Consider the following 23,233-nt stretch of genomic DNA (forward strand, 5'->3'; position numbering starts at 1 on the left):
AACAATATCTTAGGTTTAGCATAAGTACCATATAGAGTTGTATCGTAATTAGTTTATTTATATATTAAGTTGGCATTTTGTTGCATGTACGGGTGCGTACGAGTATTAATTAGTCACTACGTACAATTCGGCTTACTCAGGGATTCATTTTTCAAATATCATCTGTAATTATTTCCAAAAATGAATCCTTGTGCAAGTACCGCCTTTGTCTTGACTTTAAAGCTTAAGTTAGTAAAATGGGGAATTTGTTCTAGTTAGGTTTCCGAGATAAATGAAATAAAATCAGATTTGGAAAGGATTCATTCGAGTTGTATATGTATATAGCTATAGCACCTTGAAAAAAACATTGGATAGTTCATAGCTTTGTAGGTTAAATATTAGGTATTAGTTTTTCGATTTGCTTAGAGGCAAGGAATTGAAATGGAAATGCTTGCCAGTTGCTCTAAATCTGAATCTCTGCCCTACAATCTCACCCTCTCCTCTTGTTGCAAATCCTCGGATGGAAAACTAGCTGTTGCAGCACTCGAGCCACGACAAGGACGAGTGTCCGACTCGGATGCATTCGAACAGCAGGTGGCATCTCCCTTCCGTAGCCTGACACTGTCGTGTCCTGGGGCGGCGGCGGCGGGAGATGCATTAGCTTTTACCTGTATTAGGTGCGTCCACCACCCTCAGGGCTGTGGCAAGTGGCTCTTGATTGATTGATTGATGTTTGCTGGAGATATACATAGGTTCAAATACACATAGTACACGTATATAGACGTTTAAGTAGAGCCTTGGCGAAGAATACTTGCTATGTTGCAATTTAAAAAGTTATCCTTTTTCACAATTATTAACAACAATTATCTACATAGTTTATACTTATATAATCTCAAATAAATCTTTGCTGATTTGCTTATTTTCGCTTCACTTAAATGTAGGTAATTTTATTTCAAATTTTAATTGGTAATTAAATAAAATACTTTATGCAAATACACATAGAAAATATAAATACATATATAATATAATATAAAATCGATGTACTGATCTCTTGATGTTATCTATCCTTCTTATATTTCTTAGTTGTTTACTTTAAGTGGCTCGATTCAGAGTTGCAAATTGTTTGATTGGATAATTCTCCGCTTTGGTTTGATTTTTCTTTTCTTTTTTGGGAAATATACTCTCAACAGCTTAACGTACGATAAACATTTATTTAAGATTGAAACATTTATATTATATTTGTTTTACCAATAGCTTTGTTTTCGGACAGGATCCCTTGTCTCTCAGGATCTCCTGTCCCTTGATTCCAAAATCTTTTTCTTTACTGCCCTCTTCGGATGCAGTTCTAAAGTAAACAATTGCCTCAAGGCCCTCGATGGCCTTCTTCTTTTGTGTTTTTCCCCTCGATCGGGTGACAAAAATAGAGTCTGCTAAAATCTTATTGGGATGTTTGCTGGGATGTTGGGCCCTGAACGAGCTTACTCCTCATCTGGCGACATTTTGGCCAGTGTCAGCAGAATCATGGTGAGCTCCTTGCGCGAGATCTTGCCGTGCTTGTCGTGTCCCACTCCCCGCATAATGGTCTCCTCGAAGGCTGCCAGATCCTGGGCATCGTAGTCATCCTAAGGGCATCCAAAATATGAAATAAAATGTTCTGCCTTGGGTTTTAGAACCTACCTTCTTGACCAGCTCTAGGAGATCCTTGAGGAAGCCCTTGAGCTCTTCATTCTCAATGGTGCCACTGTTGTCCTGGTGGTGTTGTGAAAGTTTTATAATTTCTATAAGACAAAACCTAAATCCCTAACTTACCCGATCGTAGAGCGAAAAGACCTTTTCAATATCCTCCTTGGTTAGCTTGGTAGCGCCCTGGGAGAAAAGTTATTACAATTAAGGGAATGTATCATAATATTCCAGATTTTTAGGATATGATTTACAATTTAAACAACCTTAGACTTAGCATAAAGTAAGAAAGTTCCTTCTTCAAGTTATGCCAAATCTTCAAATTACATTTAAATGAAAGTATAGGATATCAACTCTTGTGGCCAAAATTATAATCTTGGCTTAATTAATTATTAGACAACCAACTGGAATAGGACAATAGTTTTTCCCCTAAAACATTATTGATCTATTATTACGGATTGTGGAGTGTTTTTGGTGCCAGTTCTGATTTGGATTATATACAAAGCATTAAAATTATGACTTCATGCAGAGGACATGCTGTTTTAATGGATTTTAATAACCAGCCACAAATCTTGGCAGGTTAAGTCTCGGTGGAATCATTTGAATTTCATGCAAAGGATAATAATAAATACAGGTATTTAATATTCACACTCATTTGTTATGCTTATAGCCTTAAAGCGTAATTAAGCTGAACGAAACACATACTGCCAATTATGTGTGTGTGTTATGGCTTTGACATTCGCTAATTAATTTGAATTATTGTAAAGGTACAACAGATTTGTCTTTTCCATTTGCTCTCCTCATTGGGGAATGCCCTGGCTAATGCGTTTTCCACAAAAGAAACACGAAATTTATCGATTCCATTTACGCTCAGCGAATTGCTCGAATTATTTTCCCTTCTTGCCCGCCAAAACCCTACATTACTGCCACACATACTCCCACACACAGACCCCCAGACATGTGTGTGTATATAGAAGGTCCTGCATTTAGTAATTTTTGGGGGTTATGCAATATGGCCAAGGTGGCGCCTCAAGTTCAAAGTTTATAGCAGGTAGACACTGCGAAAAAAGGGTGAGGGTTTCTTAAAATATTTGTATATCAAGAGAGAGCTTTAAATAAACAGTTTAAAAAGGTTACAAACTCTTTATTTTTATTTATTTAAGAGAAGGATTTTTTCTTTGTGTTTTTTATCCAAGGTGCGAACTAAAAGCTGTGCCAGTCCTTGTTTTCGTTATCCTTGTGGAGGTCTGATAACATTTGTTTTACTGGCGCCACAAAAACGCATTTGGCGCATTCCTTTTCCGTTCTTAACGGGATTAGAAACCCATTAAGTAGCAACCCCTTTTTCCACATTTAAGCCTTACAGCAAAAAAATGGGTTTAGCCGTGGCATTATACAATTTCCACTTAGCGGTGGCAAAGCTCTTTAAATTGAATTTCACACCGAAATAAATAAATGTAACGCTGCTGTGGGCCAGGTCTTTTGTCAAATGGCTCACACTTAAGTCGAATTGCGCCTTGAACGTGATGTCCTCCCGCCCACACACACACACACACACACATATGCTCTGTGATAAAATGAAGTAATTATTTTACACTTCAACACTTTGAAAAGCCGGTGGCAGAGAGCGTGCCAGCCTGCGGCTGCCATTATCCATATGGCAATGCCACAAAATATATATCCGTTCTTTAGTCCCTTCACTGCTCCGGCGGCTCCGGCGGCCCCTCCCATTCAATGACTAAATTATGCAAAAGGTACCCAGGCCGGAGGATGTCGAAGGATTCCACATCAACGTGTAATTTGTGTGGACCTCACATCGTTACGGCCAAAGCTGTTCACGTACTTGGGCCGGAATGTGTTAAGTGGGAAATGGGGTGGACCAATGCCATCAAAAGTCTAATTAGTAGCTCATAGCTATCATTCTACTGGTAAGAGCTTCTCTGTCGCCTGCACACACACATTGGTAAATTGGCAAATCCTTAGGCTGAGCATCCTTAAAATGTTGAAATTACAAATTGCTCAAACTTCTACCAAGTAAATAAAGATGAGCTAGGGACTATTATACTCTCTACTGACTGATTCTAATAAATGATTCTAAATAATGTGAAAAATCAAGTGAAAATTTTCCATGCCATTTTCCCACATGCAGTTCTGTAAACATTTGTTTTTTGAAACAATTTAAAGTATTTTAAGTGGTTTTGTCTCTCTGTACTATATATTTTGTTGCTGTCTGGTCATTTGATGGAAAAACAATCAAAACTACAAAAACAGAACTCGAATCAATAGAAATTCTTGGGATCTCCATCAAGTGTGAAACAAAAAATGATTCTTTAAACAAGATACAAAATTATACAATTTTATTGCGACTTTTTAATGGGCCACCAGTGTGTAGAATTTGTTTTATTTTCCCCGTGATTGAATTTTTTGTTTGATTTCGATGATTGCGTGGAAAATAAATACTTACATCAATGCCCTCCTTTAGTGTGTGGTTTTTTATTTATATTTAATATATGTATATAGTTTTTTATGTTATTTATTTAATTTATTTCGGGTATTGGTTTGGTTTTTTGCAGGAATGTAAATAGTTTGTGTATTGTTTTATGGAATATATATTTTTTGGTTTGTTTTTATTGTTGGCAGTGCAATTGGTTGCAGATTTTTGTTGATATATGCAAATTTTTGTATATACAGCGTATGGCCAAAAGGTTTTAATTTGCGGAAATAGTTTAGTTATTTCGTAGTCGATTCTCAAATTGCATTTGCATTGTGACAGAAATCGGAAGTTGGTAGGTGGGCAGCCCAAAAATGTTTACACCACGTGCACAGTAATATTAGTTTTCAATTTTTTATTTAGTATTGTTGTTAGGTTGATTATTATCATGTTGTTGGTTTAGAAACAAAAACAAATCGCAAGATTATAGAAGAGTATGCATAGATATATAGAGATATTTGTTATGTTTATATAGATACAGATGTAATTGGTTAGGCATAGAGGAGATAGGCGGGGAAAACGAAAAAGATATATTAAAATAGAAAGTTAGAAAAGATTTCAACTAAAATTAAATGGTTTTAGTGGAAATCAAGGCAGGACCTTTGCTTTGAAAGCCTGCTTTGATTTTCTTATTATGTACTTGTTAGGCTAAAGTTTAGTAAGCTAGGCGATCTAGGATCTGGATGCAGCAAAACTATAAGTTGAAAATATCAAGTATACGCTTAGTGAACGTTAACTAATCAAACGCATTACCAATCGGAGAGCTTGCAGTTTTTGTTGCTTTGCTGTCGCGCTAATTTTTAAGCTAATTCCAAAATAAAAAATAAACTGTGCCGACAGGGAGTCACGTTTTCACTTTGGACTCTCTTTGGACTCTTGGTCCGTTTTTCACCACGAAACTGTAGCCATTAGGAATAACATAGGAGATGTCCTGGACTTTTTTAGTTTCCCCTAAAATGTCCTTTCTATCCTTTCTGTCCTGTCCGCAGCTTGTCCACGCCCCACCTCTGGCCCACATCCATTTCCATTCGCCTTTCCTGTTGCAGCGCATTATGTCACTGTTCGTTGCGGTGCATGCGGCGTATACGTGATGTGCATTGGCATAACGCTTTCCGCCAGTTTTGGCCGTGAGCCAGCCCTACACTGCGCCACATAATTGGATGCCCTAGGACAGAAGTTGCTGTCAGAGTTCAGCTCTCTGTATAGAATGTGCTATAGGGTGCTAAAATTTGTCTTGGGGGCGTCAGTTAAATTCCCGATGTTCGGGGTTGTACTGCAATGTGTCCTGCATATAACTCGGGGCTTTACTGCGTCCCTGCCGATCCCGTTGCGGTTATCAAAATGCTGATGCATGTTCGGGGTTTTATGGCCTGCTCTGCGGGTACTCAGAAATTATATAAAAGTAATAACTGCACCTTGGGTAAATGTGCTGGAAATGCCTATTTTATGGCTGCCTGAGCTTTCCTCTGCCTGCTTTTTATGGCACTTCATAACGGCCGACTTACGATGACGCAGACGGAGGCAAAAGGCGATGGCGGTACTATGTAGATGAATTTTTATACAATATTCGAGTAAACGCATATCGGAAGCGGTCAGGTGGCCATGCTGGATGGCTCTTACCGGCATTAGAGCTCAGTGGCTTGGAACGGAGAGACAGCAACCTTGTCCGCGTCGGAGTTTTCGATTAAAATCATCCATGTTTCGCTACATTGTGATGCATGACTTCTGGCTTGCCGCGCACATCTCTCCTTTCCTTTCCATCCCGTCGCGCCCTCTTGCATCAATAAAACCCAAATAAAATGTCGTTTGTGCTGCGAGCTGTAACAATGAGCAAATATGTGGCATTCGAGCCATGAACGAGCATTGTTCATTGGTGCGGCTTCGTCTTGGATGCCTCTGCCTCTGCCACTCTGGTGTTGCACCGCAGAGTGCACATCCATAAAGCGTGCCTCGTTGCAATAGAATTCTGGCCTTTTCCAGAGGGATTTCCATTTTTACGAGCATTTTTTCGGAAGACCGAAATATGCAAATTTCTAAAACTTTTTTTTTCGGGTTTTAGGGAAATATGTTTTATGTTGCTGGAGTTTTTATTTTCTGCAGGGGGTTAAAAAGTTTTGTTTTGATGTTTTTTTGGCTTGAATTCCCTTTTAAAATACTATATTTTAACGATCCAAATGATTTGCTGGAACAACATTGAAAACTCGATTTTCATTAGCCGAATTCCAGGTGATGTTTCCGTTTAGTTTCCCAAACACGCGTTGGAGCGAAACCAGCCAACAATGTGATTTAGTGCAATGGGAATCCAATTGAAACCCAAAACCAATACAAAGTGAGTAGAGCTTGAATGCAACACTTTTGATTTCGATGGCACTGTTGTCGATGCACCATAGCCATGCCCCCGCCCTTGAATTTGCCACCCACCCATTGTCCTCCGCCCACACACCCCCTCCTAACTTTTTCGGCAACTGCTGCCAATGAGCAATGAGCGTCAATGCGGCTGAAGCACGTACATTTGCAGCAAATAACAATAAGAGCTCTTGGCTACAATCCCATTCCCAATACCCCCAATCCCCAGCCCCCTTTTCTCAGTGTATGTGTGTCTAACCCACTTGATTGCCAAGAACAACATCGACATGGAGGTGGTCTCTTTGCTGTTCGATGTACTATATGTACCATATTCAAGTATTTGTTACTTTTGTGTTTGGGCGGGGATGTGGTTCGTGTGGCAGGCGACAGCGAAAAGGAAATCCTAGAAAAAGGCGTGGATAGCTCGATTCGGAAAATTTGGCAAAGGGCTGGTCTCAGCAAATTCGAAGACACACCGCTAACCTATTACCTTTTAAGCACTTATTGATTGCGGGATGGAAAATGAATATTACCCCTTACATATCAATCATAGGCCTGCATAAATTTTTGTTTGAAAAGTTCTGTTTGAGAAAACTCAGCACGAAGCAGCTGCTGCTGCTCCGAAATGCCTGTTTGCTTTTCCCGATTTTCTTTTGAACAAAATGCTTAAAATGCGAGAACGGAAAACATGTTCGAAATACATATACTTTTGGCCAAGTTTTGGCCTGTGGCATGTTACGTGACATTCGGTGGCAGACTCAAATGCAACGACATCGCTGCCTTCATTTAACCACATTTGGCATCATCAGCATTTGGCCAAGACGGAATGAGTTCCTTCAATTTCTCGGGGGAATTTTAAATGTCCCTTTTTGGCCTGAACATCTGCCGTTTGGGCCCGACTCATCTCTGTTTGCAAAAGCCACACAAAAAAAAAGTTTGTTTCCCCAACACCACATGGCTTTTTCTTTTGGCTAATTGCTGCTGGGTATCTGGCTGTGCGGGAAAACTAATATTAAAGTATTTAATGGCCAGCCATTTGGGGACTTTCCACCTTCTGTTTATGCAGTGGTAGCTGTTTAGCTTTTCCGTTTTTTACAACCCAATTCAAATCACATCAAATCTGTTGACGCTCGAGACAACAACAAATAACGATTCTGGCCAAAAAGACGAAGCGCCTGCCTTCTGAAATTGATTCCACGTATTTTATTCTCACCGACTGGGTGAAAAACACCTGACTGTTTTAGCTGAGCTTTCCTTTCGTTTATTTTTACGATTGTTGGCAATATTTCTTGTCTGTTCTGTTGCTTTTTTTTTTTGTATTTATTTTTGGCAGCATTGCTATTTCTGGCTTGGCCATGGCTTTATTTGTTGCGAGGAAGTGGGAATTGGCTGGAGGAGTCAAGGGACCCAAATCCGTTTATTGTGCGCCCAAGTTGGCTCCTTTTTTATGGCCACAACTTTTCAATTTCAATGTTTTCCTGCTGCGTTGAATTTGTAGAAAGGATCTGCTAAAATGGAGTACCAAATAGGGTTAGGGAAACACACAATTCCCCAAATCGGCACAGTTTCATTGACGAAAAGAAATAAAAAATGTATTTGCTGGAGTTGCAAAGCTAAATTAATTAGATTGACCAGGCTGCAGCTAGTGTTTAATTAAAAAATAATATCTAACCTAAGTGCTAAACGTGTTTTATTCTTTCTAGGCAAGCCGTGAAGTCTGTTCCAGTTTCTTAAGCAAAATATCGCGACGTTAAGTACTTTAAATATGGATCGTATCTTTTCTCGGCAATTTCCTCAATTGAACGATGTTTTTCTGGTTTGGCTGGAAGTCAATGTCATATCGCTTGTCACCACTTACCTTAAACACCTGGCGGCAGAGGAAGTTCTCCTTAACCGGAAGTAATCTGCAATAAATAAGTTAGGTTGCTGGCTGTCGCCAGAGCATTTTGTGCCAGTGACTTTAAGGACACTTACTTGGCCATTTCCGACAGCTGCAAACGACCGTCCTTGTTGGCATCGAATACTTGAAGCTAAGAAGTATAATTTAAAGATTGACAAATAAATTATAAAAGTTAATTAAATATTATATCTTACCATGGTATCAGTGTATTCAATTAGCTTGTCCTCGGACACATCATTGATCTTTTTGGCCTCTTTGAGTAAATCGCGCAAGAAATTCTTGAGCTCATCCGCCTCAATATAACCCGAATTATCAGTGTCATATTCCCGCCAGATCTAGTTTAACGGAAAGGAGACAAGGGTTTCAAATAATTAATTGGAATTTCTTAAGAAAATTCCAGATTGTCACCGTACCTTCATGAATTCAACACTGGACTCCAGTGGGTTATCGAAGCGGAAGAGCAAAAGGAAATTCTCCTCCATCGGCAAAAGTTGAGCGAGCTGCGAAAATAATTGAAAAATATGTGGTGTAAGGAATTTCTTTTGTTTCATTGCGTGACTGGATAGCAAAATAGGGTATAAATAGGCATATACATAGGGGACTCCTTCTGGGGTCTCCAACTGGGCTTAAATATCTCGGGTGCATCGCGTGGAAACTCAAGGATACTGGAGGGCTGCTGCTGCACTTTCATTACGACTGAAAAACTCGTGCAAAGTTTTGTCTCAGGCATTCGTTAAAAGTTTCCGGAATAATTTAAGTGTCGAATCGCAAGGTCCTTTCGTTGCCAAACCCTTCTTTTTGCCTTTTCAGCTGTAATCATCTGTGGCACGATCAAGCTCGTGGCTCGTGGAAAACTTTTTAATTCGCTCTTCTTATAATTTGCATTTTTATTTGCTTTTGGGTAATTAATGCACTATCGCAATTAAAGTTTATCCGCCAGCACATTCCATGTTGACAAGCCACGGCTTATTACGGGTTAAACAGGCAAATTATCCTTGGAGCCAATTCAATCGATTGTCGTTCCTCGGTACGACATGGCGTATGAGCAATGGCAGGCAGCATGAATTATGAATTGGAGTCCCTGGGCCATTGTATTCGTATTGTGGGCCACGAAACCTTAATCAGCAGTCCATGGGGGCCCTGCAACTTGAACTTTTCACTTTACTTTCGCCAACTTTCTTTTCGGGGCGCTCATTTATCAAAAGTCCATTGTGTAGAGCTGCCCGCTACCGAATGTGCTTTATTATTATTTCTACCATTCAAAATGTACACAAAAATCTCCTTTCAATTGTTCGTGCTGCTGCTGCTGCTGCTGCTGGTCCAACTTCAATTAAAAACTCATTTAATGTGGGAAGGAGCCGAGGAAAAAGTTCTTTTTTTTTGGGTTTTTTTTTTTTGGTAAGACCTTGCCAGAAAAGTTCTTACTTTTGGAGGGGAAAACGCCAAATAATTTATTGACAGGAAGGCGAAGGGAAGGGCGCACTCGAGAAGGTAGAGACATTTAAAAACCAATTTGAAAAAGGCAAAAGAGGCGCCACCAGTTCTCAAGGAAATGTCATTTCAAATACACAAAAGCCATTCAGACAACATTGCGCATACGACACGTTGGTCGTTTTGAGTTTGCGGGTACGGGTGCGGATACGGGTGTATGCGGTCAGTTTCGGGTTGTACACAAAACTCTCTGGGGCCAACTAATGCCAGAAGGCATTGATATGTCCAATACCCACCTCTCGGATATCGATTTTACCATCCTGATTGTCATCGTAGGCCTCCATAAAGCAGGACTTGAGTTCCTCGAGCATGGTGTCAGTGACAGCCTGGAGGGTTTTGCATAATAACAAGACACGAGAAGATTAATTTTGAAGATGCACTTTCCAGATCCACTTAATGCTCACCTCTGGATTAATGTCCGTGGCATTGGCACTCGACACGAACTCCCGCAGAAAGCCATCCAGCTCGGTGCCTTCAATGTAGCCATTTCCTAGGGATAACACAAATAGTAAGATGATGCTCTAACCTCGAGGTTTTGCGGCTTGCTATTTACCATCCTTGTCGTAGTGGGCCCAGACATCCATGAACTGGTTGGCGGACAGCTTCTTGAGCTCCCGCGACTCCGGATCGCGATATTGGCGCATGAAGTTGTGGGCCTTCTCGATCTGAACGCGCTTGGCGGCGGCGGCAGCGGCGGCGGAATCCATTTCTATACGAGTTGCTGGTTTGGATGCTAGTTGATTATCTGGGGAGGAGCAAGGAATACAACAATTAATTTGCCGCCATTAAATGCTATGCTCGCTGTCTGGGGAAAAGCCAGTTGTCAGCGCAGCTGAAACTGTCAAATTAATAGCATAAAATACAAACACCCACAGAAACCCACAGAACCCACGGAAACACGGACACACAAAAGTGAGAAATGGTCGCATTGGGAGTCTCGCTGGAAAAGTGCATTTGTGTGTGTGAGAGAGGGAGTGCGGGGGTGAGGGTGTCTGCACCCCCCGAGTGACCCCCATTGCGCTGGCCCCCATCCACACCAGTTGACACCGCCCCTACGCTGTCACAAGTCATTGTGAGTTAAATACGCCCGCAGATAGAAGAAAAGAAAAAGAAAGCAGAAAGGAGAAAGCAGAAAGAAATGTAAACAAAATTGCTGTACTACGTCTGTGGGGGGTGGTGCTAAAAATAAGAAAGAAAGCTTAGGGCTTTGGCAAGGGTTCCAGATGCGCCGCTGGAGAAGAAAACAAGTTTCGGTTAAAGGAAAGACATTTAAAAAAATATTTAAACTGGAAACATAATCAAAAGGATTGCCGCCATTGATAAGGGACTATTTTGGTCAGACCCAAATCCCAATCGATGTCCATATCTTGGCCAATTCTTATCCGGAATACCGCTCTGGGTATAACGATTTCTGGGACGATTCCCCATCATTTTGCATCAAAACCTGAGAACACAATTTTCGATCGATATTTTTCAAATTTTTCTGATGGAACCCCTTGTAAAATCCAGGATTGCCACATTTGGCCCTAAACCATGTCCATATCTTAGCCAATTCTCATCCGATCCTTGAGCGGAATACCTTAAACGATTTCTGGGACGATTCCCCACCATTCTACATTAAAACCTGAGAACAAAATTTTCGATCCATATTTTTAAAAATTTTCTTACGGGATCCCTTGGAAAATGCAGGATGCTCATTCATATATGGCCCCAAACCATGTAAATATCTTGCAAATTTTTCTGATGGAACTCCTTGGAAAATGTAGCTTTCAAAAAATGGCTTTTGAAAAAATGGAATAGCTTTGAATAAAATCAACATAAAGCAACGTTATTATTTAATCTATGAACCAGTAAAGCAGAAATTAAACATTATGCCATTTTTATTTCCGTTATAATCCCCTCAGAATTAATTTTAATGTTTAATAAAAATAAATTAAACGTTTTGCATTTGGGTTTTCTTGGTCTGCCGAAAACGTTTCTTTAATTTATGGGAAACTCATAAATCTCTAAGCCAGAGGTATGCGGAAATAATGTTTGAAATTTCAATTTAAACTAAGCGCATATTAAAATAGGCTTTTGGCGTGGGATTTGCTCGGATGCTGAGCTGCCACAAAATATACTTTGAGTCCTGGCAGTCATAGAAGTCCTGGCCAATGGAGCTTGTTTTTGGCTTTGTTTTAGTGCTCATCTGGCCGGATATGTGCGGTGGGAATCGTTGACAGTTTATTGCGGTGGATGTGGCTAAAACAAAGCTCAAAATAGAACCACTGTCAGCATAAATTTTCAGCAGCTGTTGCCACTAAATGCAACCTGCCATCGCTTTACACGGAAATCTACACTAATTTGCCTCGGCAGTGGGTGAGTTTCTTATTCTGAGTTACGAGACTTTAATCAGGACACAAGGAAAGTGGTGGGGATTAGTCGACGTCGTTAATTTTAATTGGTCGACATTTAGTTTGGTGGCATAATCGCATTAGGACTTCCAACTTGTTGACTGTGTGCCCCTATTGTTGCTATTGTTTATCGAAGTCGTTACCAATATTAACTTTTCATTTAATTTGCAGGGAAAGTTTTCGCATTGTTCGCGAACACTTTAGGAACTTGTGTTATCTGCTTTCGGACAAGTTGGCGGCATTAACCGACTCTGTGATGACGGCCATTACCTGCACACGTTTTTCCCAGATCCCAGAACCAAATATAAAGACTTTTCTCTGTTTTTTTGCAGGGCGGGAGCTTGACATTTTATGGCCTGGAAATTGCATTACACCCAATGCAATGGCTTAGAGCCTCCTCCGCTATTGTTCCCACTGCCGTGGAGCCCAAACAAATATCCTTTATTGTTGTCCTTGGTGGGGGGAATAGTGTGCCACACACACAGGGGACGTCGGGCTTGGCTAGGCTAGAATTGTATTCGTATTTATACGATTATGGCGGAATGCTGGTCGAGAACTTTTGCAATTCCGAGTGCAATATGGCAAATACTTTTGGCCCGACTCCAACTGCCAGCCAATGTGGCCTCTTGGGTGTTGCGGGTTAAGTTACGGCTTTAATATAAATTGTGTAATGAAGCGTTGACTAAACGTGGTCAGAAGCCACAGCCCAGAGGTAGAACGAATTTGCATCTTGTAAGAAAAACAAATTAAACTGCAAACGAAACTTGTTTTAAGGCCAAACAAATCATTGAGCAAAGACCTTAAAAAGTTTCTTACCAATAAAACCCATAAACCGAACCGAAACTTTATCAAGTATATGAACTTACCAACTTCATATTTAAATATGCTTTCTTTTTGGCAAATTGAATCAATAGGTTAGGCGTATTGAATGGGGAATATTTTTGGCTGAGTCAACGTCACTAATGGCCGCCTTGCATGGCAGGAAGCGAGAATAAAACCCTAGGAGCCCTCGAGCCAAAAACGCAGATATGGCAACCAAACTGTCAAGCCTCGTTGGCCGGATTGCATAAGCCGCGACGGTTTGGCTTACATTCTCAGTTCTCAGTTCTCAGTTCTTGGTTCTTTGGTTCTCAGTTGTGTCTCATTTCTCTCCACCCCTCTTGGATGTGGTGCGCGTGTTCGAGTGCTTGGGAAAAAGCAGGGAAAGCGGAGAAAGGAAAACGCACGACTTTCCACTGCTTACCTTACCTGTCAATGGGACGCCTCTGTCCCACTGGCTTTCAGTCCTCTCGGTCTGACTGTCTGACATTGACAGTGGTTCACAAGGCTCTTAACCACACGACCATTAAAGAAAACATACACCGTTCGAAAAATTAGGTATTCTTAATAATTTATTAAGTTTTCTCTGATACTTCATATAAATCTTAAATCTCATCTGTGTCTATATAATTCACTGTAGAACCACTGCCATAAATAAACGTATTAAAATGCAAAATAACAATTGTTTTTCTCATGCAACTTTGCCACCATGCCTGTCCTTAGGCATGTCCTGGCCCTAAATGAATTAAGCTCAGTTCACAATTTAATTCAAGTGTTTTTTCTGTTTATTTACTTCGCAAGGCGGCTTGGCACTTGGCTTGGCTACCCTTTCTCCGCTTTCCCCACTTTCACCTAGTTTTCCTTCCGTTCTTGGGTTTCCTTGTAGCTTGTTGCTGTCGTGTCTGCCCCCGTCCTGTGTTATTATTTTCTATTTTAAGCACTTTTTGCCCGACTGCGGCTTTCTGCCAAGTCTGAATTATGCATTAGTGTTTTGCGTTTGATTCGGTCCGATACCTGCAGAGCGTCTAAATATAGTTTTAATTACAACCAAATGGCCGACAAGCTTCTATAATTTATAGTTATGGGTAGCGGAGAGTGCACAGAGATTGGAATTATGCGATCCAATGCTACTTTACCTCCGGCACGTAACTCTTCTTTAGGTCCTTTTTATGCTTTCCCTGTCGACGATAAAACCAAAGTGTGTGGGCTAATAGAATCATGGTATTTATGTCCTAATGCATCTAAAAATGCACTTAGGTGAGGAACGAGTGTGTAACAATGAAAGGACTTCCGCTCGCATTCCATTAGCCTTCGTGTTGCAGCAAATTTCCTGTTTACTACCTGACCATAATTCTTCCACCTTTACTGCAAAACGCATTCACTTTCCGAGTCGACGAGTGTGAAGCAGTTGTTAAGCTAAAAGTACTACCTTCACCAAGTACCCATATAAATATATGTACCCTCACAATCCCTGATATGTGCCACAGAATAGTATATATGTCGGCCAAAGTCATATTCATAAATAATAATACGGAAAACTTCCCTCCACTGACATTGAAACATGAACGGGCCAAATAGACAGACAGTCTGCTGTAAAATGTATTCAAGTGCACCAGCCAAGGGGAATTTAAATGAATGACTGAGTGAATGAATGAGTGACTGAGTGAGTGAGTGAGTGACTAGGTGACAGCAAGTTTTCCCAGGATTGTGGGCTGGTGCATTCTATAGAAATCATTGAAATGTTGACACACTTTTGGCAAGGGCTTCTTTAATTGGCTTTAATCTATTATAATTGATAATATTACCTTTACAAAGGTTAATAATAATAAATAACTTATAATATTGATTTCCCTCTAATTTTTAGAGAGAAAAACAAACTTTTTTAATTATAACCAAAACATTTCTTCAGCCAGAACCATCACTGTGTTTAGCATTTGAATTATGGAAGAAGAGAAAACTTAGTCCTTGCTGGTTGGACGTGTTGGTGAGTGTACTTTGACGTAGTTCTTTGTTTCTGCTGAATGTTCTGAGTGCAAGGGTTACACGGCGGCACTCGAGTCGAGAGTGCCTGCATTTTTCGCGGCATAATAAACTTAGCCTTGGCTTGTTGGGCCACTTTAGGCCACCAAACGAAAGAAGCCAACCCAAGGCAGCCCAACCCAAGCCAACCCAACCCATTCCGAAACGATACCAGTTGACATTGACATTTACTCGGCATGCCTCAAGAAATATGTTTATTTATGCATGACTGGCTATAAAAAGGAATGGCCATCAGTTAATCCTGTAAGCTGGTTATTAAACCGAACGCCTACGTCCAGGATTGATTTGCATGTCCTCTCGCACCCTCGCAAAATTTACAGATTCATCCCAAAAGGCTTAGAGGGGACGGATTCGGATTCGGACAGGGTATAATTTATGGCCCAGAGTCCGGCGGTGGCAGACAATTTGTATGAGGACCGACAACAAAAGCAACAGTTTTATTTATTGCATTACGGCTTATTTTATTTGGACGGGATTCTGTCAGGGCAGATTGGACGGCCGATGGGACGGAAGAGGATGTAGATTAAGGATGTGGGATGTAGCAGAAGGGCATCATAAAAATGCAGTTAAAAATTTAAATGCCAATTTGTTAGGTCATCGTCAGGCCAAGAACGTGCGGGTGGAAACAAGAAGGCTCACTGCTATGAGAAAAAAAATTGGCAAGAGGAACTTTTCTCCGATAATTTATGATCCAATTCCGAAACTAGAACGACAATTTACGGGGTGCAAAAATAATTTTTAATTGGCCAAAAGTGGTCGTTGCAATTGATTTAATTATAAATCACACATCTAACCTTTGGGAGTTCACTTAATTGAATGGTTTATGGGATTTGATTTTAATAAATCGGTTTATTTATTTTTCCTTCCTTTGCACCGTCGATATATTTAGTTCGATTTTTCTAAAGGCACCTCTTGATTTATAGAATTTGCATTAGCGATGCCTCTTCCTCTGATTTTTTGTAAACAATTATCGAAAAAGAATTCCTTTGTAATTTACTGTCTATAAGCTGCTTAATTTGTATACTCGTGTTGGAAAACTAATTTTTCCAATTACAACGATCAGCCGGAAAGTGTTCGATGATGATCTGCATAAACAGATCGAAAATCATGCACCTGGATTTTATATTTTCCTAATTTTTCCACCGCCACCCCATTTTTGTCTGATTTCCGAATTTTTGTCAGGCCAAGAGCTGGCCTGAGAGTTGTTTACGATCTGTTGTGGATTTGGCCGCTATTTGGAAGCTTTTGTGTATTTAGTTAGCCATTTGTTTTTTTTCTTTTCTTTTTTTTTCCTCTCGTGCTAAAGAAAATGTGTGAAAATGTGCGAGGGAGCCAGAAAAGCTAGTGGCTGGTGGGGTTTACACAAGTTTTTCGTTTTTTTTCGGCCAATTTTTTGCTGTCCGACACAGCTGCAATTTTATTATATTTTATTGCCCACTGTGGAGGCCCCTTAATTAGCTTCTCCGGAGATGGTTAACCATTAGAATTCGTTGAATTTAAATTGAAAAATACTCCACTATGAAATTTGCTAAAACAACACAAAAGAATCGTTTTTTTATGCATTGTTTTTTCATCATGACACGCTTTTTCCTTTGTCTGGCGACTGCAACCCGCTGCGCTCTGGACATTTTTAATTAAATTCCCAAGGGGCAGATGGAAAATGATGAGAAACTCCACATGCGGTCAATCTTATGTAGTTTTATTAGACTCTGGTAGAGAGTCAAAATTCTGCAGAGCAAATACTCCAAACTATTGTTTAGATAGGCTACACTGCGTATACGTCATATGTAATACATGGAATATTGAATATTCAAAGCCCAATTCTCAATTTGTTCCTGTTGAGGAATATCAAATAAATTGTAGTCGATGACAGGTGCGGTGTAATGGATATGCCAGTCAGTCAATTTGAAAATTGTCACTTTGGCCCAGCAGGACTGACAGTTGTGAGGGTCAGAACTGGAATCCAGGAACTCGATGCTATAAATAACAGAGTAGAATGTGTAACCTCTCCTTTCACAGGCTTCCCATACAATTTTTATGAATTTTAAACAAAAGTTGGATGGTTTTCGAGAAAAGTAGAGAAGGCAGCCGCCCCAATTAGGGAAATTGCAATCACTCACAGTGTGATGTGGGTTTTCATAACTACGACTGCTCTACCAAGAAAAAACATTGAAATGAAAAACCCCCAAAAACAAGCCAAGTTCTCACTATTGAAATATTTTCTCTTAAAAAAAGACTGCGTCATATGTTTTTCTTTAGTGTTTTCATAGAATTCCGGAAAAAGCAGAACCATAAAAAAATCACAACAATTGCAGACTGTTAGTACGTGGAAATAAATATATAAATATTCCAATATATAAACAAATATGCACACGAATATTTACTTCGGAGCTTTAATAGGCTTCCTTAATGTTTATTCATTAAATGACGTCACAGGACATGCCACACAACCCCTGAGTCCCTCAGTCCCTGAGCCAATTGTTCAATTGTCCCACGTTGTAAATATTTACACAGCTAATAGAAGGCACTTTTTACGCTACTTTTGCGTAAATAATCATCAAGGAATAATAATAATAATAATAAATAATAATGGCCTGTAATTAACCAGCTGGAGGTCCGCGTGTGGAAAGATTTCAGACTCGAGCCGATAGAGAAAAAAATGGAAAAATAACAAGAAAAAAATTATGCTGATTGCTCTGTGGCAGCTCCGTCTACTTCGGTCTGTTTGTGCTCGAAAGATACATATTTGACATGCCCCATGGGGCAAGAACTTTTCTCCGAAAAAACGGCTTGTAATTAGAATAATTATTACCGTAAGGCGTGAACGTTTTTTAATGGCACTTTCGGTTTTTGACATTGTTCAAAGATAATTACGGTCAATACCTGGGGGCGATAGTCAAGTTGGGAAATTATCTAAAAGGTAAGAGTTCGCTGCTCCAAAGTGCGGAAGTTTAACCAAGCAAAGGACACTCTCCAAAGTCTGTGTGAAATTTAAAGAATTTATGATTTAAATGGCAGGAGAATGACAGCACCATTACTCAAAGCCTTGAACTCGCACGCAATTTGAATTCACAACGAGCCATCAATCTCGCGGCGTCTGAATAGTGTGAAATTAATTCAAATTAATTGCAATCATTGCTCATCTCTGTGACGTCGCCATATTGAGTCTGTGTTTGTCTTTCGATTAGTCAAACATCCTTTTTTCCCTTCGGTAAATGGAAGGCTATTTATAAATGAAAATCCCCACTTCCTTCCCAATGCCATTAAATTTTGCGGAAAGGCGAAACGCAAACAGAACGCCTTCAGTCTTGGCTTGATATCGAGTAGTAGTGGCCCGTTGGCCCATTTTGGCCTAACAATAGGTATTTATTTTGATAATTTTTTCGGTTCTGATAGTCGCTATTTATTTATGCTGCCTCTGCGCGTGCACTGTTCAAATCAAGAGAAACGCAAACAAAAATACAAGAACGGGAAATGAGTTATTTTAATGATTCGAATTTCGAACATGCAATTTGTTGGTTCGCTTCGCGTTAGAAAACTGCAAATAAACTGTTGATCCGAGAATATAATTAGCAATTTAGCAACCTAGTTATATGGAGGACAATCTGCTTTGAACGAGCGAGAATTGGTTTGTCATCCAATTAATAATTTTTGGCACCATCTTACAGCCGCAATGTGAACAGACTGTGTTTCAAGGGAGCCCTTAAGAAGGAGTCTTCTTGTTCTGACATATTTCTCAATTAGCCAGACGGCTTGCTTTATGATGATGAGTTGCTGTTGAAAGTATTAAAAAGGTCTTGAAATACTCTTACATTTCAATAAAAGGTATGTGAGATTTCTACCTCTTACACAACAATTTCTAATGCCTAACTTCTAAAGGAGTTTCATTTAATATTTTGTATGATAAGAGTATGGTAGGGAAGTGTATCTCCAGCCTCGACTTGGACCAGAAATGTCCTTGTTTTGTCATAATTTTCAATTTGCTTTATTATATAGTGTTGCATACATTCTGGCGACGGCACTTGCAATGGATTTCCACAGAGGCAGATTTATGAATGAGCATAAATTAACGTGTCTCGTAAATGTTGGCACGCAGCTCTACATGCCAGTGTCTGGCAGTGCCCAGGCCGTCGCATTCCCATCCAAACCCCGTCCGAAGCTCTCTTCATTATCTGCCACCCTTTGTGTTTAATTTTGCGTATGAATAGGCAAAGTCAAGGACAGACGACGATCTTGTGGCTGCCATTAGGCATATAAATGAGGACAAGCCCGAGTTGGCTCAACCTCTTAATTGAAAGCGGCTCCTTCATCATGAGTTCTTATCCAAAAAAAAGGCTTACTCCCCCTAGACTCGAATGGTGAAAAAATTTAAGCCATTTGACACGCTCGACGCTGTCATCGGGTCGACAATAAACGCCAAACATTTTTTCCTGTTGCTCCTTTTTTTTGGCAACTTCCATTGCTCTGAAAATTGGAAATATTTTTTCTTCCTAGTTGAAAAATCTGAGCGAGTTTGTCGGCTCTGGATTTTGAAGCTTAGGCTAGTTGGGGTCAGATTTAAAAAGCTTTTAACGGGAATTATAAAATTTGAATAATTTGATTGGAAATCAGATTGAAAAACACGAAGCATTGCGTTAAATAGCTTATAAAAAGTAATCCCACCAAAAATCAATGGGTCTTTTAAAGAAATTTTAAACGGAAATTTAAATTCTGAATAAAAATTTATAAGAACAAATTTTTTTGCCTGAAAAATAATTTTTAAAGAAAGTTTTTTCACAAGTTTTTATAAATTTGAGTTTGTAAACTAAAGTCTTTTGTGTAATCAAAAATGTTTAAAATACTTGTTATATATATTTACTTTTTCAAATTTAGATGACTTTTGGATTTTGTTTTTCTCCAAAAGTGTTTATTCACTTTGTTTTTAATAGCGTTTTTCGATTTCAAAAACTTTCCAAAAACTTTGAACGCACGCGACGATTACGATTTGCGAGTGTTGTTTGAAGAACCGTTAGCGCCTAGAATCCTTTGCAGACTGTTTCGATTATGGCCAGGTTTTTTGCTTTTATCAATGTGGAAAACTCAACACGATTATGGCCAGAACACGGAGCGAGAGCGTTTGAGAGCCACATCAAGGAAGAAGAGAGAGCCAAATTTTTTACCCGGGCCCATATCGAGCGTAGGCGCTTTATGTTGCTGGCCGGTATGGTTGCTCGCAACATGTTGCTGGCAACAAACTGTTGAATTGGTTTATGTTTTCTTGTTTTTGTTTTTGTTTTACTGGGCTTTTCTTTCGTGCGGTTTTCCAGGCACGCCGTAAACAAAAGCCAGCCAACAGAGTTGGCTCGTTGAGAAATTCTTTTCATGGTTAGAGGAGAATTTTGGCTTTATATTTGCGATATGGAAAATTCTTAGAAAACTGTCCAGGTTATGCTTTCTTTCTTTGTTTTTTGTGATTTTCTTTGCCTGCACTTATCCTCCGGGTGTATGTGTGTGGAAAGCGTACAGAGCAGATTCATAAATATACATATGGAAATGATTTCCGGCAGTGTTTGAAATTGTTGAATTTTCTTTTTGTGACGGGAGGTGGTGGATGGTGGGTGGTGGGTGGTGACTGGGTGGTCGCACTTTGGTTTGGTGCGTGTCTCTGTATATATGGCAGAAGGCTCTTTTAATTGTAGTTCCCCCCGGGCCTTTTGACTTTCCATGTTTTATCTGCATGCCATATTATAATTCAGTAGAAACGAGCTTCCTTTGGCTGGGCCTTCGGGGGGATTTTCTTATATTTTTTTTTGGCCTGTTAGTGTGTATATGCGTGTGTGTGTTTTCTTTTCCAGGCAATGTCAAGTGTTACTCATGCCTGGCCGCCAAGCTTTTCCCCATTTTCCCGCCCACTTGGCCCGGTTAGCTGCTGGCTTTCTGGATTTTCTGCTAGCGTGCGGCTCATTCATTATTCATTTTTTACTTTTTTTACTTTGTGCCTTTTCTTCGTGTCCTATTACACACATGAATGTTTTTTTTTCCTTGTCGGGTCTACAATTGTGCAAGGATTTATGTCTAAACCTTTAAAGTTAATTGTTATGACTCTGGGCACCGGTGGGGAAAGGTCTTCCCTTTTGTGAGTGAAAACTAAAAGTGTTTATTAATCTTCCGACCTGTGTGTCCATGTTTGCCTTCTAATCTTCGGGTCACATCAAAAGGGACAGTCCTGGGTCCATTATGCAATTGCCAACTGGGATATCCTAGTAACCTTGAAAAGGTTAAAACTAAGGACACTCTTTAAAGCTAAAATCTGGTGTTTAAATGGGAAAGTGGCCTTGTAACTGGAATTTTTTGACATCTCACTTGTTGAATGGCCGAGAATTAGGCTTCACAAAGCCTTCGGAGGTATTAACTTAAAACTTGACTCCAACTTGTGCGTGGGCTTTAGATTTTTCAGAGGCATTTGAAAGGCAAACAATCGCAGCAATCACATTAGAGATCTCTGTGAAATCCTGGCATTAGCAACTCGTCTCATAAAACCCGGCAATAAATTTCCTTTACTAATGCCCCGCTTATCACTCAGCCGAAGTATTTCTTACAGGGCCGACGCGTCGGTGGGAATATGTTTGGAGGGAACTGCGAAGAGCCCAAGGCCCCACACATAAACAAAGAAAATCGTGTGTTTGTGTTTTTTGTTCAATTAAAATAATTAAAAACCAAATAAATGTGCGCAGACAACAGCAGGCACAACAAAATACTCAAAAATAGACTTTTGAAATAAGTGCCCCAAGCATGCAGATGGCATTGTTCGAATTTTCGAGTATCTTTGTGTTTACATTGCCTAATTGAATATTTCACAGATTTTTTAGCTTTTTGTGTTTTTTTATTATACTACATTATCGATTTCCCACTAAGAAAACACAAAAATATTGAAAATGTGTAAATTTGTTAATGGGATTCTGTGAGGTCGCATGAATAAAACATTAACCGACTAAAATGTTAAAAGAAATTCAACAAAAAATTTGCCATGCAAATATGTATACCCTCCGCCAGGACGAGGCCAGGACGAGCCAGAGATGAGGGCGGCGGCGGACGAGGTTTCAACACGCATTGGTAATGGTTACCACTTCAAATGCAGCCACAGGCTGCCTCAAATAAATTTTCAAAAATTTATCCACAGCCACATACACACACCGCACACCCCAATAAACCAAATATTTGCAGAGAGTTTCAAAAAAAATTGGGGAATTGTAGTTGGGGTTGTTCTGAAAAGTGTTTTTGTTTTTATTTTTAAGAAAATTATTTCAAAGTGGCAATGGTTTGTTTAACTTGTTTTCATTCGAATGATTTTTATTTTCTTTTGCTGTACGTTTGTGGGAATTTTATTTTGGGAACGTTTTTTTGAAGGCGATTAAGAATTTTTTTTTCAGGCTAAAAGATTCCCCTGAGATGTGACTGCCAATATATTTCCTTTTTCTTTTTGTTGATACTCTAACTATGAAAGCTTTGACTATAGTATCTGATATGATATATCGTTCAGAAGAAAACGCACAATATGGCCCCCAGCGATTTCTATATCTTTGTCAATAATCATCCGATTCTTGAGCGGAATACCTTAAACGAGTTGTACTTCGATTTTTATTCAATCTGCATCAAAATCTAAGAAGAAAATATTTTTTTGATTTTTTGTCAACATTTTTTAAACATTATCCTTTGAAAAAGTGTATTTGAGTGTTCGCAGTGTCCTCAAGAATAACTTCTTTCATCTTCCCAATTCCCTTTGTATTCTTTTCTTCGTCTTATCAGCATCGAAGAAGCCTATTGTTCACCTCGGTGGGTGGAAGTGAGACAATAGATCAGGTGGGAAAGAGAGAGGACTAGCTGGGGCCCTAAAGCTTTATTTATTTTTGTTTACATTGCATTAAACATCTTGCAATCAAAAAAGCAGAAATAAAAGAATCACTATAATCAAATTCAGTTTAATTAATTCAAAGTGCAAACACATCCTAGTACGCACAAGTGGGAGGGACAAGGACTATTGAGGGAGGGAGAGAGCAGATAAACAAGGACAAGGACATTGAGATAAGTAATAGGCAAATCGTGGGATTTGCCCAA

The 23,233-nt window shown here is 39.7% G+C and overlaps 1 protein-coding gene across 2 annotated transcripts; it reads right to left on the minus strand.

Annotated features, from left to right (window-relative positions):
* Window positions 1-1,221: 1,221 nt before the first annotated feature.
* LOC6494291 (calbindin-32) lies at window positions 1,222-20,202 on the minus strand. 2 transcript variants are annotated; one of them, XM_014907222.2, is made up of 12 exons: window positions 19,998-20,202; window positions 10,441-10,632; window positions 10,292-10,377; window positions 10,124-10,213; window positions 8,810-8,896; window positions 8,591-8,731; window positions 8,471-8,526; window positions 8,355-8,400; window positions 4,124-4,135; window positions 1,789-1,845; window positions 1,657-1,728; window positions 1,222-1,601 (listed from the first exon to the last, which is right to left on the minus strand). In XM_014907222.2, the coding sequence occupies exons 2-12, from the start codon at window positions 10,592-10,594 to the stop codon at window positions 1,458-1,460; spliced, it is 945 nt and encodes a 314-aa protein (XP_014762708.1). In that variant the 5' UTR covers window positions 10,595-10,632; window positions 19,998-20,202; the 3' UTR covers window positions 1,222-1,457. The 2 variants fall into 2 exon arrangements, with proteins under 2 accessions (XP_014762708.1, XP_001960595.1); XM_001960559.3 differs by lacking the exon at window positions 4,124-4,135.
* Window positions 20,203-23,233: the final 3,031 nt, after the last annotated feature.

Source organism: Drosophila ananassae, chromosome 3L, assembly GCF_017639315.1.
Source record: "Drosophila ananassae strain 14024-0371.13 chromosome 3L, ASM1763931v2, whole genome shotgun sequence".
NCBI classification, from domain to species: domain Eukaryota; kingdom Metazoa; phylum Arthropoda; class Insecta; order Diptera; family Drosophilidae; genus Drosophila; species Drosophila ananassae.

What these genes read in the sequence shown, in the direction of transcription:
- LOC6494291 (XM_014907222.2), bottom strand. Translation starts at nt 10,594, where the DNA reads ATGGATTCCGCCGCCGCTGCCGCCGCCGCCAAGCGCGTTCAGATCGAG. An exon ending in CCACGGACATTAATCCAGAG is followed by an intron (nt 10,214 to 10,291) that starts GTGAGCATTAAG and finishes AAAACCCTCCAG; the next exon opens with GCTGTCACTGACACCATGCT. An exon ending in GTAAAATCGATATCCGAGAG is followed by an intron (nt 8,897 to 10,123) that starts GTGGGTATTGGA and finishes TTATTTTCGCAG; the next exon opens with CTCGCTCAACTTTTGCCGAT.